The sequence below is a fragment of the Crocodylus siamensis genome, chromosome 3 (assembly GCF_052110815.1).
Source record: "Crocodylus siamensis isolate JL-2025a chromosome 3, ASM5211081v1, whole genome shotgun sequence".
In the NCBI taxonomy this organism is placed as follows: Eukaryota; Metazoa; Chordata; order Crocodylia; family Crocodylidae; genus Crocodylus; species Crocodylus siamensis.
The window spans coordinates 124,465,172-124,481,145 of record NC_143397.1 but is presented as its reverse complement, the minus strand read 5'-3'; the positions used below and the strand labels follow the sequence as shown (position 1 = coordinate 124,481,145).

The following is a 15,974-nucleotide window of genomic DNA, read 5'->3' as shown; positions in this document are numbered from 1 at the left end:
GGTAATAATAATTTTCATTTTCTTAGTACACAAAATATTAGAAATTCTTTTTTGAAACTATGGAAATACTTTAGACAGAATGAATCCTGTCTGGTGGATGATATGCTATAAAACCCCAATCTCCATATTCATAAAGGCATAATAGAAGAATGAAAGAGAACATTTCTGACATCAGTCTTTCGAGTACTACTTCTTTCAACTAGTTTCAGAACAGAAATATTGGGAAGCCATATTTTTCATTGCTGGAAATTTGGTTTCAGCACCGTCCTTGAATATTAAACAAGACACAGATGCTATAGTAATGTTTCTCTTTTAAGAAGCAGATAATAGTTTTCCTTTTGTATTTTTCAAAAGCAGTAAGCTGACCAGTTTGGTTTTGTTAATAAGTGTACTCATTTTTTCCAGATCCCCATTATATATAAATAAAATGAGTTTATATCATTAGCATGACATGCAACAGATAAATTGAAAAGTCTATGATACATAAAACATGTAAATCAAACTTGAACCTCATCCTGGATTTCTTACTCTAGAAATAAATCTCTCAAAAAAAGTTATTTTTTTATATTACTCATCTGATGCAAATTCAAGTGAGATTATGTTTCTCAGGAGAAAAGAGCCATGTCTGGAAGGAAATGTACAACTTACCTAAATGCCATGTAGAATTCAAACAGATCTGTCTTTTGAGTCATGTTATTTCTGTCCACAGAATTTCACAATTCCTTCTTGAGCTCATGTATATCCTGTCTACATTACAACAACACCCGATTTCTGATCTACCTAAGCTTCCTATTGCCAGACTTAGGCTGCTTGTAAATTTGACCACAGTCATCCTATCTGGCATTAGACTATTTCAGGCATACTATATTAATTTTACTTAACCTTCATGGAGTCCCTTTAGCTCACTGTATTGATTTCAAGGTTTTTCTTTTTGACCTCTAGGGTTCTCTGTGGCATAGTTCCTTTACATCATGAAAATTTATAGTTATCTTGCACTACACATCAATGCCTTTGGTCATGGCCTTTGGTCATCTATTTTAATGCCTCGTGTGAAATTTCAGTAAGTGATACAGCTTTAAAATACCACAGTATATTTACAGTATTGAGATATTTTTGATGCCTTTCTCTTGAGGAGATTTATTTGAAAAAGACAGACAGAAACATTTTGTGGGCAAATTTAAAAATACTGTGTTGAAAAAACAGCTGTGTATGCAAAAGCCACATGTATTGTGACACCATTGCTATGAGTGTCTACGGCTACGGTGTTGTAAAAGAAAGAGACTGTTCCAAGGTGGGGGACAATCAGTCAGAATAGATAAATTAATAGGAAGCAAACCTTCTGTTTTATGTAAACACACTTTAAAATAAATATCAGTAAGAGAGAGCAGGGACATTTTCACGTCAATTTTTTTTAAATAATGAGTTTTCAAAAAGTTGGCTTAAAACATGAATTACATATAAGGGCCTACTCTATTCCTAAGTACCTGAGAGGCAGTGGCAGATTGAGATTTCTTGGGGCCCTGGGCAAACAGAAGATAGGAGGCCCTCCGCCAGGCGAGGGCAGGTTCCCTTTGCATCTGCAAGGGGGCTGTGGCTGGGTCCACCCAGCCTCCTTAGCATGTCTGGGTGAGCCAGGAGGTGTGAGTGCTGCTAAGGTGAAGATGGTCCTGGCCCCAGCCTGCCCTCTCCACCCGGCGGGCATTGTGTAGCTGGAACTGTGGTCCCCCCGTGCTGTGGGATGGGCTGGAGCCAGCTTGCAGGGAGGGGTCATGAGTTCCACCCCCAGATGCCCGCCTGCCCCTCAGCCAATCTGGGTGGGGTGGGACAGGGCTGTCCGGTCCTGCCCCAGTGGCCTTGGTGCCAGCAGCCACCTGTAGGCAGCAGGGAGCGGGGCCACCCATGGGCATCTTGGAAGCAGACGGTCCCAGGAAGCTACTGCTGCCTTCAGGGAGCCGCATACCCACCCCTAGCCTCTGGTTCTGGCCCAGCCGGAGGGGAGGAAGTGCATGCTGACCACCCCAGATGCCCATGGCTACAATGCCTGCCTGGGCTGTGCTGCCTCTGATGCCCCGGGGGCCCCTGATTGGCAGGGGCCCCTGGGCCCAGACCCCACAGACTCATGCATTAATCAGCCCCTGCCGTTCACATTACAGTACTAACATTGAGAACGTCTTGAAGCTGTCTTTAAGGCAATGAAGATTCTTCAAATAGGTGCGGCTGGATTCATGCTTCTTGAGGATACCATGTTGTAAAAGGGCAACGGTCCTTTTTGAAGGATTAGTGGCTAAGGCACATCAATTTGTTTTTATAGCTCATAACACACACCACACCTGGCTATCTAATTTCTCAACCCCTATGGCCAGATACCCATTGACAGCTAGCAGAAATCCAGAGTGGGTCTTGAACTTTTGCAGCATCGGTACCATGCCAAAAACATTCCAAATAAAAGTTGCAGCAAAAGGTTGACAGCTAATAAGAGAGTAAAGAGACTGTCACAAAGCACCTGAAAGAATAGAGGCTGGCATGGTACGATGGTGGAGTAGAGAGGCAGAGTGTGTGGCATAAGCACACTGAAGAAGGAGAAGCTAAGAGGAGGTAAAACAAAGAATGAAAAGATGTTTGGCTATCCTGATGTAGCCAAAGAAGGACACACTGAAGAAATTAATGACAAAATAACTGGGGAGAAAAATGAAAGTACAATGTGAAACAAGAAAGGAGGGGATTCGATGAAATAAAAGAAGAGAGAGACCAAAAAGAGTGGACACTTAGTAAGTGCTATGTCTTTCTTGTTTATAAATGCTAAGACTTTTGTTTATAAGTGCATCATGATAGCATCTCAACACAAGATGCCCCAACCTCATACACAGAGATGAATTATAAGTGTGATGTTGCTAATTGAAACCCTTTGTGAAGCCTGGGGCTTCAAATCTGATCCCCAGTCTAAAGTAAATGTCACTACTAAAAAGCAAACTGCATTTGACTGGCAGCTGAATATCAATGCAGATGTGATCACTGGCTTTTGGTAACCATTCTAATCATACAAAAAGGTTTATATTGAAAACAATTGTCTTACAACCCATAAAGAACACACTTTGACACAAGGAAATTTGTTTAAATAAACTGTCTTTGTTGATACAAGTCAGGATATGGAATGAATGTAATGCAGTAAGAAGCTTAAAGCAAGATTGGAGAGGAATTCACATTACCTGTACTAAGTGATGGGCTGTATCCTTTATGGATCCTCTCATTATAGGGTAAATTATAAGGCAGATAGAAAGTTACACCAACTCCTAGCCATAAGTCCCAAACCTATCCTCATTCTAATAAACTTAATAACGCTCTTGCCTTTTCTTCTGTCCTTTTTAATCATTATCCCTGCTCCAGACAGTATCCTTGAAAGACCCTCACTTTCTACAGTTTGGTCTGATTTTAAACAGGCAGGCTGGAAAACTTTTTAAACAGAATTTTGCATAACATTCTTTTCCTATTCTTCAGCATAAGAATAAAGCGCATGTATGTCTGGCTGTGTATCTGCACCTAATAAAAAGCTGGAGGCAAAGAAAACTGTTACTTATTAGCCTTTTATGAAAACTGTCAATTATTAGCCTTTTATAAGCACCAGTTTCTTTCACTTTATTCAACGTAAGTATATCTAAAGCAAAAAATTGGTATCTTCCATATTGTGGTAGTGCTGGAGCAATGTGTAGCTCAGATGGTCCAGGAAATATGAGGCAAGGATTTTGTGGGTGATATCTTTCATTGGACCAACTGCATAGTTGTAAGCATTCCTAGACAAGCTTTTGGGCACAATGTACCCTTTCCCAGATGACCAGCAAGAACTACTTACAATTCCTATTGAATTCTTATATTCTGACGAACAAAAAGCCAGGCTGAAAAAGTATCCAACTTACCTTGCTGCTGCTGCCTGCTGGCCCAGCAGGAGCCTGGAAGAGTACAAACAAATTGCCAGTTATACCAATAAATCAAGTTTGTGATGGACTATCCAGTTGGCAACTCTGTGTACTATGTATCCTCCACTGAGGCATAGCACTATCTTCCTAAAACACTTTATAATTAGTCTTCAAGAAGCAGAATCCTGGCCTAAACTTACTTTGCCAATAGTTTGCCAATTTTTAGGTTCCTTCACTCTCCACAGTCTCTCAATCATCTAAGAAAGCACTACCCTAGTAGCCGCTTCCTTGTGCTTTAGGCAAGCAGGCAAAATAAAACAATCTTCAGCAAAGAGTATCTGGATAAGCTACATAAGACTGATAAAATATGAAATGGAAACTTCAACTCAATTGGGATATCTGAAAAGAAATGAAAACTGTGCCAGTAAGAGAGAATGTAAAAGACATACATTTTGTATGATGTCCTTAAATTACAAACCTAACTTGTCTAGGCCTGATCTCGAGGTGAGGACTTAAGTCACCAAATCAAAACTCTTGGTCCTTCAGTTTCTACACAGGACCAGGAAGGAACTTAAATAAAGCCATCAGGTACCTGTTAGCCTGGAGGTGTCTCCTAGAAACATCATGTCTGTCTTAGATTGTTCTCTATTTCCATAGCAGAAATCTCAGACTTCAGACTAACTTTTCCTAAAGGTCCAAAGAGGTTCCTACCAACTGAGAACTAAGGGAAAATATGATCCAAAGAATTTCAATAGAAATTCCAAACTGCATAAAAAAAAGGGATGGGAACTTAAACCGTGACCAACAACATGCTCCTGCAGATGAAAATAGCAGAGGTTTGCAAAGGAATTACTTCCTTCTTAATGCATATACAGAGCACTTTATAAGGGAATCCAGAATCCAAAGAAAGCAGCAGGATACGGGAACTCATCTTTGACCACAGTTGTCCATGAAACATAATACTCTATGTATCAAGTGGCTTGTGATAGGCAAAAGCACTGACAAAGATGCAGCCTTACATCAACTGGGGCTAGCCTTATACTCTTTAGCCAACAGTAGCAAGGGAATGGAATCCCTTTGGTGGAAGAGGTTTGGGGACACCAAGGATTCAAACTGAGAAGGGATCCTTAAGGTGGTATGAACTATATGCGAGTCAGCAAATACACAGTTGTGAGGAAGCTGAACTTTTGTTTCTTTTATAAGAGTGTCATTCTTATTGAAGTTGGAAGTAACTGCATTTCTGTCACTGAGGGAAGAACTCAAACCAAGAAGTCTAATTTAATTTAAGCAGGTGGGAGTCTATGTTAATGTAAAGGAATCTAAAGTTATGTAAACTACACACTGAGGAAATACAGATCTTATAAATTTCTTACAGCAAGCAACTCATTTTATTCACAGAACTTTTATATTCTTTCAAAACTCTCACAAAACAAGGGTGTCATTTTATCAATAATGCACACTATTAAAGCTTAAAATGAGAAAATGCATAGGAAAATCTAGGATCTTCCAAAATAAAATTATAGGGTTTTACAATGACTGCGTCAAAATCTATCCACGGTTTACAAATTTACAGCCCTACTCATTTCAATTCCCCTTTTAATTGTGTTGTGAAAGTGTAACTGAGGGCAGAATTTGGCTCTGATTCCTAACTATGTCTCTTGATGTTGGATCCCTGTAGACAGCCAACTCCCACAAGTGTATAAATTGCATCTGGTCAAAGCATCCTTTAAAGTAAGTTCCTCAACAGATTAACTGAAGAAATTCTTTTCAGAGTCAGGTAAGAGAAAAGTAAGCTTATAGTTATCCTGTTCTACATGCCTCTATGCAAGAACCAGGCTTAACATGTCAAAAAACCATAATATAACAAAAGTAGGCAAGGTAACTGGTGGTGACAAAGATGCTTTTTAATCCTCCCAGGTTGACGGCCAATTTTTTCCTTTATTTATACCTTAGAAATCTCTGGAATGGGCCAGGTGCAGTTGAGACTGAGGAGAGACTTTTTACTATCAGGGCATGTTTCAGCTGGCACTCAAATGGGACCGAGAGGGAATTCAGATGCCTCCATTCCAACGAGCAATTCAAAGTGGCCCTATGCCAACAGCCACAAGCTTCTTAAGCCACCTCCGTTTTGGATCACAAAGTTCTTCAGGCATCAACACCAAGGCTTCTGTGCAGAACGGAAGTGATTCAGGGGAGAGCTGAGGAGCTCCACACCACTAGCATAACCGAGTGGGGGTGACTGGGCCAGCAGTCCTGGGCACAACATTTATGAGTGGGCACAAAAATAGCTGCCACAGCAATGGTGGGTGACCATGCTGCCCCGACTGGCAGAGTTGCAGCCAGCTCTTAACCATGTGTTGCAGCTGCTCTGGGAGGGAGATGCCTTGCCATGCCTCTGCTCTACACAGCTTTGCAGTAAAACAGAAAGAGATGGGAAGGACAAAGCACAACTGACTCATACAAACAACACTGAATCCACCCCCAGCCTACCACTACTACATTGCCCATCTTCATAAATCCAGATGCATTAGAGATGACACATCCCGCTAATCAAAAGGGCATTCCAGAACCACACTTGTCAAATAATTAGAAAAAGGTTTCCAACCACCAGCCTGAAATTATTCATGTCTACTTGATACAAATGTGTTCTTGCACCAACACAGTCTTTTATCTTAAATAGCTCTTCTCCCTCCTTGGTGAACAGCAGTCATAGCTCCTTAGTCTTAATTTTCTTAGGTTAAGCAAGCCAAGCTCTTGTAATTTCCTGTGATATAATAAGCTTTTCTTTTCCCTTATCAGTGAAGTATCCCTTCTCTTCACTGTTTTAATTTGAATTTGTCGGGAATATGTGTATCCAAAATCATGGATTTTTAATTCTCTATCAGCACTGTTAAAAGACACTCAGGGAAACTTGGGGAATCTGACATTGTGAGGGTTTCTCAGAATTCACCCTTACTTTAGAAAATACAGACATCTTGATAAACCTTAGTTCTGGCCAAAAATGATACTGTCTAGTGATTAGAAGAGGGAGGTAGGATTCTGCATTCCCAAATTCTATTACCTCAGCTGCTACTAATTAATTTTGAAATAGGTGGAAACATAACACTAACACTTCTTTGCTCCAAATTTGATATTTTACAATCTGGGTTGATGGTGTGGAGTTCTGTGCAAGATACTAAAGTACATTGGCACCATCTACTCTAGCAAATACAGTCCATTCATTAAAATATGCAGATATTGGACCAGATTCTATTTTACCTTTCAAGCACCTAAGTCTACTTACACACCAAATGTGATTCTATTCCACGTTACTTGAGTCCCAGTAAAACTGTTAATACAATTGGTGGGTGAGCGGTCTTCCTCCTCACTGCTTTTTTTGTGACTCAGCCTTAAAGTTAAGATAATGCCGTTTTACAAAAGTAGATTAATTAATGGATTTTCAGGACATGAATAAGGTAAAATAGAATGGCATGTGGGCATCTAACTCCATTAGATGCTCAAACGGTAGGAAAAAAATCTAGTCCACCTTACTTTTCTACCACATATTAATCCAAGCCTAACATTTCTTCACTACCGATAAGTAATCAAAGAAAGTTAGTAACAAATCATAAATATTTCCACTTCATGCATCTGTGGCAACAAATATGCATGGTTTTAATTATTTTGCAAGCTATTAGCTTGGCATTATATTCACACTGAAAAATGTATTTGTGTCAGATGATTAAAGTTTCTTAATATTAGTTTTGATAGAATTACACTTTTTCATTAGGATATTCTAGCAGCATAAATATTGTATGTCATCAACAACTAAAAAGTCATAAAATTCTTCAAATAAGTCTTTTTCCGCTAGCGGAACAGTTTCTTCTTAACTAATAATCAAATAAATTTCTAAATTGCGTGCTTCCACACAGTTCTGTTACATGGTAAAAGATCTTTCAATTCAAGACTAGCAGCTTTCAGCTGCATACGCACTGTCGCTTAGTAAACCACACACTTAAGTCATTAGACTTACTTTCTTTGTCTTCCAAGAACACTGGTATTTACCAGGAATTTGCACCATATTTTTGGTATGCCGATACCATTTTAGGACATGCTGAAACATTTGAGAAGTATATTGGAGTAAAAATCTCCAAGCTTTACTGAAAAAGTTCAAACAAAACTGCCTAAACAAAACATGTGGTTAGTGAACCAGGAAGGAATTGTTTGAATACACTAGACACTGCAACAGTTGCTGTAATATTTTACAAATGACAGGAAAATCAGATTGCAAATCCCCAAAACAATAATCTCATTGATTTGGATCTAATATCTGACAAAACACCTCATAATATTCTTCCTCTCATAGAATTTCCCAAAGCTATCTGGGGTATATACTTTTCACTACAGATCAGGAACAGATTACATTCTTCAATCATATGAGCCAAGTAATGCTAACAAACATTTAACAAAAAAGATGGAAACAGAAAACTTCCATAGCACACTCTTTAACTTCTTTTTGCCAGTCACAGAAGTTTAACCACAGATCTGTGCAAGAGATTTTCCTTTCTTCAACAGAAGTCAAATATTTTGAAGACTTAGCAGAAGTGAAGACAGCTTGGTTAATTCTTAAAGTTGAGCCAAGGGAAGTGAACAAACGCTTTGACTGTTTTCAATTTCCTTGCAACAGTGAAATTTCAGTTGTGGGACAAGTGTCAAAAGCAGCACAGAACCAGGGAGGGCATGTAAAAAAGCAAAACTGAGATTATTATAAATTCCCCTTTACTTGGTTTTGAACAAGTTTGCCAGCGATGCTAAAAAAAGACCATGGATGATAACACACCTTGTAATTAAATCAAGTTTATCCTCTAAACTGAGGGAATTTAAATACTAGCCCACTATTTAGAGAATTGTATTTTTATCTTCTTGAATGACATTCTGAAACAAAGGACCAAAAAGTATGTCACAAGGCATCTTTACATGTGCTCCAGGTTTTGTTTTTTGTTTTTTTGGGGGGGAGGCAGGTCTTTCATTAAAGTGGCTCTCAGGGTCCTCTCTAATTAAACTGCCCACAGCATCTCATGTATTCAGCATCCCACACTCCAAAATGGTGGCAGAGGGTGCTTTAACTATAGCTTGTTCAACAAGCTTTAGTTAAAGTACCCCCACCACCACCATTTTGAAGTGTAGGATGCTGAATACGTGAGACCCTGAGAGGCTGCTGGAGCATGTAAATTACCTGAGTCTGGTCAGATGCACTGTCATTACACACACATCATGCATATCTACAGGCACCAATAGTTCCTAACGCGGATGTCCAACAAGTTCCAGCTCAAGTTCAGCTCAAGGTCAACTGTGTTAAAATAGAGCTCTTATCCTTCTACCCACACCTTTTCAGTAATTTTGGACAATTAGACTAATATTTTTTCTAAGTATCCATGTCAGCACTCAGCCCAAGTCTTGCAGATTCTTTTTGTGTAATACCTCTAATACTTGATCTTTCCTATCTGTCCGCTCAGCTCAAGCTCTCTTTAAGATTTCATACTGTGTCTCGATAGATGAATCATTCTTTTTTTTGGCACTGGCAAATGAAATATTTTCCTATTCATACAGAATTCTGGTCCAAGCATTATTCTCCCAGCCTGCTGCACTGAATATCTCAGTTTCTTCTTTGCACCTGTCCACTAGCCTCCCATCCCTAGCTCTATCCTGCCTGTCCTCACTCATTCAGTCAAGAAGCTGTCTCCTTATTCTGACCAGCCTGTATTGCCACCCTTCATCTCACACTTGTTAGATATTCAAATAAGCATATTCATGCCATGTCCCATGCTGCCCCTCCCCCTGAGGTTGCTCCCCATAAATACCTACAAAGCCATTTCACAGATTTTCTTCAGGCTCACTTTAAAACTCCTTTTTGCACACAGTACTGAAATGCTTGCAAAATTTTGAAATGACTGCAAAATTCCCAAAGAACCTTGTCTGCAAAATTTTTGATGTTGTTTAGCTCTCAGTACACTGAGGCCACTGTTGATCTGCTAATCAATATATCAGTTTTCTTGTGTTTCCAACTAGTCCTCTACTTGGGCTCTTAGTTACTTCAGTAATGCAAATAATAAATAGACTCAAACAATGTAGATATAAACTCACAGTCACAAATCACCACGCTTGTGAGCGTTTGCTGACAAGACATCCCAGAAGTGACTCACCACATTACAGCCAGGGCAGTCAGGGCCATTCTCGCAAGTCCTGCGACGAGCCTGAATCCCTCCACCACACTGGGCAGTGCAGCGTTCCCATGGACCCCAGCCTGTCCAGAATACGTGTGGAGGGCATAGCAAATGTTCATTGCAGTATCTGACAGGGGAAAAGAAATGATTTAATGCAGAAAGGTCCCCGACCTCTACATTTTCCATTATTTAGACAGATGTTTGCACATGGAAATGTTTCACATGGGTGGCCTCATATTTATTTGTTAAACCCTTTATTTTTTGAAACACAGAAGTTATGATTGTCATACAGTATATGACACACAAATATATGACGGGAATATTTTTGGTGCAAACAGAGTGCAGCATTTTCTTCATTGTCCAGCTTCACTCTGAGTGCAATCTAGCTTGTGTATCTACTTAACTGTAAAAGACATTCCACACCAGAGTAGATTGCTACTCCAATAGAAGTAACACCCGTACTTGAGGGAAGAACTGTGTCCATGAAATAGAAAGGCAAATATTTATGTAGATATTATTCTGCAAGCAGAAACAAGCAAGTCAAGCCTCATTTATAATTCATCTTTTTTCCTGCTCAAACAGTTGAGTTGGCTTTTCAACTGTCCCACTGCCTGATTTTATAGGTAACATCAAAGATAAAACAAGATTCTAAGTAGAAGGGCTCCACAAAATACTTTTATCATATTGTTGCTTTTACCTCTAAAGTATGTTTTTAAGCATCACAATTTACCTAAGGATTTTCTCAGTAGCCTTCAGGCAATCTGATTCAGAAGGCCCGTCAACTGTTTAATAGCAAATGAAAAGTTTGCTTCAGGACAGCTAAAACTTAGGTTAATCTGGGTTAAGCAAAAAAAAAAAAATCAAACTGGACATTTTATTGCCTTCCATCTTTCAACTTTTGACCCACTAATTACTATCTACTTTCTACTATCTACTTTTGAAGTTGCTTTCTCTTCATCCTGTCCTGCAAAGAATATTAATTTTAATATTCTAGTCTCTCTTTTTTTTCTATTTGGATACAAAGACATTTTTCTAATATTATAAAAGGCTAAGTTTACCTGTCTGTCTATTTGTCTGTCTGTAACGCTCTATTTGCACTCTGACTGGCTGATGGAAACAGCCAATCAGACTGCTCCAAGTGTGGGGGAGCACCACCATGATTCCGCAGCTGTACCGAGGATCGGACAGGAGGTGGGGGAGCTGAGGCTGGCCTCGGTTCCCCCACCCTGCTCCCTGTAAGAGGTAGAACAGTGGCAGCAAGGTGTATTTGGTGGCGACACTCCATCCCAGCTCCCTTTTGCACCCCACCCGCCAGTCATTCTTAATGGGCAATTGGCTAGTAAAGTCATAGTTACCTACAAGAGAAACATAGTGAATAACCTTTCTTGTATTAACCCCTAACAACCTCAACTCTCATTCTTCACTACCAAATGACTTTAATTTGAAGAGTGATATCTATCTATTTTATATATGGATATGTGCCAAGGTTACATAGGGAAAATGAGAGCCAGATATGCTCCTATGTATAAGTGGAGTTGGGCAAACTAAGAGCAATGAATACATTTGATTAACTGACCTCTTTTTTTCTTTTTTCTCTCTCTACTTGTGAATTTTTAGTGTGCCAAGTCAGAATTATCTAAAAGTTTGGGTGAATGTGTCTCAAGTCGTGGACTGCTCATAAACTGTTCATTGGATATTTCTTTGCACACTAGCTATTTTTAATTCTTTGTATACAGTGTGTAATTGGTCTTCTGAATTACACTGTAATGTTCTGTCCTGTGATTGGATAGCTTCCAGACCCTAGAATGTTCTCCTTGGTGGCACAAATGCTCCCTGTGTGAAAACAGCCACAGGCTACCATCCTGGTGAATGTTTGTGACACATCTCTTGTGATCAATATGGACTGAAAGGTTTACCTGTACAAATGTTCACGGAAATGGAAGAAACAGGAGCAAATGAGCTGTCAGAAGGAAGTCAGCCAATGAGTGCAACACATTTTTTGCAGTGTACTTCCAGTTCATGGTAGAGGGCTGGTATTAACTTTGGGACTCTCTCTCTCTTTCTTTGAAATTAAGCCATAAGTTAGGGACTTGGAGTTACATAAAATGTGTACAAGGCAAGAACTTTTAGTGTGATAACTTTTATGGGACCAACTGCACAGCTGGGATAGAGTTGAACAAGCTTTCTAATGCAAGACATTCTTCATTAAGTCTGAGAAGCGAGATCCAGCACAACAAAGTAAAATACACTTGGAAAACTGGGGGTATAGGGCTGGGAACAGTGCATCCTGGGATGCTGGAGGGCTGCAAAATGCTTTATTTATCTTTGTGGAACAGAATGAAGTTACTCTTTCACAAGCAAGGTAGCAAAGCCCAGAGTTAACCCTTACCTGAAGTGGCATAACTTTGTGATGCTCAGAGGGCACTTAGCACAAGTTAACGAGCTTTAATGCGCAGATGCTCACATTTTAAGTGCTCTTAGTATGGTCTTAGTGTAATGTGCAACTTCACCCTTAATGTCCAGCCAGCCCATGAATATTTGTTCTCAGGCTTGCCATTTAATGGTGGTAGGCAGATTTCCTTTTAGTACAACCAGTGAGGTCAGGGAGGGAATGGTTGTTCTCCAAGAAATGTGCTTCTAATGAAGCGTATTATATTTTTATATTTTTTCTGTGACACTTTATTCTGGTGTGTAGTTGCTGTTTAGTCTCATCCACATAGTTGCCATGAGAGCATCTTGTGCACTGTATCAGATATATCATATTTTGTGAAAGGTATGTGTAGAAATCATGAATTATGATTTGGTTTGTTTTGGAGGGTGTGGATTGTAATAGCAGTGGAGGTGCGTTGACAGGTTAAGCATTTTTTGCTGAGCCAAGGCTGCGTTCCACTGGATGTCTGTTGGGTAGTGGCGAGTTCGCTCCTGATGATGAGTTGGGCAAGCTAGGATGGAATATTTCTCTCAAGGTCTGCTCTTTGTTGAGTATACTGCTGTTACTAACTTGTCGAGTAACATGTTCTCACCAAAGTGTCTTTATTTAATACCTGTTTTCAAATGTCAGTGCATCATACCTCTTGCTCAGATAAGTGCATAGGAGGACAAAATTTTACCACTTCATTTAGTACGTGCTGGAAAGGTCAGCAGTGCTAGAATTCTGTTCACCAAATCCATTTAAAGAAACATCTGAAGTTACAAAACACACAAATTATCTATATACTCTGCTTAGTTGTTAATAAAACAAAACTGGTCAATGGAGCTGAGTTTGCGTTTTTACTGCCCTTTGAAAGAACTGTACCACACAAGTGTAGTCCTATATTCATCTCATCCAGGCAAACTCCAAAAACATCAGGTATGTTTTTACAGTCAAAGATCAATTGCAGGGATGATCCTGAGAACTTTGCTGTAGCATGGGGTTTTGAGCCAAATTTTATTAAGCCTCTTTTTGGCTGCATTTCAAGTTAGCCAGAAATGGCTTTTCCTCTTTTGTGTTCTTTCTCTTACTCTCCCTCCCTCCCTCTCTCCTTTTTTTTTTCTCAGGATCCACAGGGCTTATATTTTACAGTAATTCAGCAAAACAAGCAATATAATGAACTCAGATCTGTGAAACTGATGCCCTTTGCACTGAGCCTATCTCTAGCAGAAATGAGGTCAAGAGGAAGAGTGGCATGAAAAAATGCTAGTTTAGTGCAGTGACCCTTCCCCTCTTCCCTTCTCATGAATTTGAGTTCTGTTCTCCTAATATGGGAATTTTTATGGCGGGGGGAGGGAGGGAGAGGGGGAAGGTCAATCTAGTCCAGCATCCTCCCTTCAGAAGTGCTCTGTATTGATGGTTCAAAGAAAGGAAAAGTATGTTCTTTTTTTTTATTTCATCTCATGAAGGTAAATGTCTTTCTAACACAGTAGAAATAAATGTATGCCCTAAAGAATACCTGTTGATGGGCCTTTTAATTTCTTACTCAAACTAGTAAAACTGGGATAAAGATCTAATGCTTTAAACATGGTATTTTATAGCTCATGCCTGAGCCCTCTTCTGGTCAGGCAAGTTCCTCATTGGCTAGGCAGACATTCAAAAAGCCAGAGCCTGTATTAGAGATGTACTATTTCCGGAAATGTTGAAGCCATGGAAAAAAACATTTTTTCTTGGAAAAAATGGAAATTTTGGGAAAAATTGAATATGCAATACTTATGTTCTTAGCACCCTTTACAGATCTAAATTCACTTTCCTACTTTAACTTGGTTTGGTTATAAAATTATCATGTTTGGTATATTTATTAAATTTAAAAGTATAGTTTATTCAGACAATAATTTCAAATTTACTAATTGAATTTGCTTTAAAATGTTTTTAATCTTTGTTACAAATGGGGCTAAAGGATGCAGAACTCTAAGAAATCTAGCATTTCTTATTTTTTGCCAGTTTATGAGAAATAGGCAAAAATTAAAGTTGAACATAGAAGAAACCATCAACACTATAGTAAAACAAAGAAAGTTATTATGTATTCTGGACTTAGTCTCCTCCACAGTGTCAAGCAGATACAAAAAACACAAATGTTTAGAAAAAGAGCTGACAAAAAAGGAAAAAAAAACCCAAGACTCACTGAATACAAATTTTGCTACATGAAACTTTGTCTAATCAGCCTCATTTTCTGAGCCATCACTATCAGCAATTTCTGCTTCTTCTGATCCTTCTTTTTTATAATCTTCACAGACTTCTGAAAACTGAAGGTTTGCCCAGATTGAGACAAGCTTCTCTACTCATACACGTTACATTATTTCTTGATTTGCTGTGAGTATTTCCAAACATAGACCAGTTTCTTTCACACTTTGCAGAAGATGGAGGAATCTGAAGCAGGCGACAAGCAAGAGGAGCAGCAGATGTGCTATACAACTGTGTGTACCTTGCCACCATGTTACACGAGGGATACGCTTAGCCAAGTGCTGGACTGCATTGCTGGACCAAATACGTGAAGCTGTTCTCTATTCTGCAACATTTGAAAGTATCTTTCCAACATCAAGTCCTAAGTGTGTCACTTGTTTTGTAATTCAGTCAAATGCAGTATAAGTGCTATCATCACTAAGATTTCTGTCTTTGAATCTTGGATTCAAGAGATTTGCAGCAGCATGAATTGATTGAAGAAACTGGCTCCGAGGTCAGACCCAGAGAGTGGTAATAGACGGAAAACCTGATGGTGTTCAACACCGAAAAATGCAAGCTACTCCACCTTGGGGGAAAAAAACCCTGCAGCACGCTTATAGGCTTGGCAGTGTTACGCTCGCTAGCACCACGGCTAAAAGGGACTTGGGGATCATGACTGACCACAAGATGAATATGAGCCACCAATGCAATGCCACAGCTGGTAAAGTAAGCAAAACTCTAGCTTGCATCCATAGATGCTTCTCAAGAAAATTCCAGGATGTCATCCTCCCACTGTATTCAGCCTTGGTGAGGCCACAGTTGGAGTACTGCATCCAATTCTGGGCTCTATAATTTAAAAAGGATGTGGAGAAGCTTGAGAGAGTCAATAGGAGAGCCACACATATGACCAGAGGGCAGGGAAACAGGCCTTATGATGAGAGGCTGAGAGCCATGGGACTCTCCAGCCTGGAAAAGCACAGGCTCTGGGGGGACCTGGTGGCTGCCTATAAGTATATAAGGGATGTACACATCAGGACCTGGGGGAACATCCAAGGGATGAAAAGGTCAAACTGTCACAGACTCCTCCAAGACCATTTCTGGCTGGACATAAGGAAGCACTTCTTTACTGTCTGAGCCTCAAAGGCCTGGAGCAGTCTGCCTGTAGAAGTGGTGCAAGCCCCTACTCTGGACTCCTTTAAGAGACATTTGGATGTTTATCTTGCTGGG

The 15,974-nt window shown here is 39.7% G+C and overlaps 1 protein-coding gene across 7 annotated transcripts in view; it reads right to left on the bottom strand.

The window, feature by feature from the left end:
* The window catches only part of SEMA5A (semaphorin 5A), a 612,665-nt gene that overhangs the window by 98,053 nt on the left and 498,638 nt on the right, over positions 1–15,974 (bottom strand). For all 7 annotated transcript variants that reach the window (XM_090039133.1, XM_090039134.1, XM_090039136.1 and 4 more), the window contains one exon: positions 10,094–10,241. In XM_090039133.1, coding sequence (XP_089895259.1) covers positions 10,094–10,241 — 148 coding nt within the window. The remainder of the gene's footprint in view (positions 1–10,093; positions 10,242–15,974) is intronic.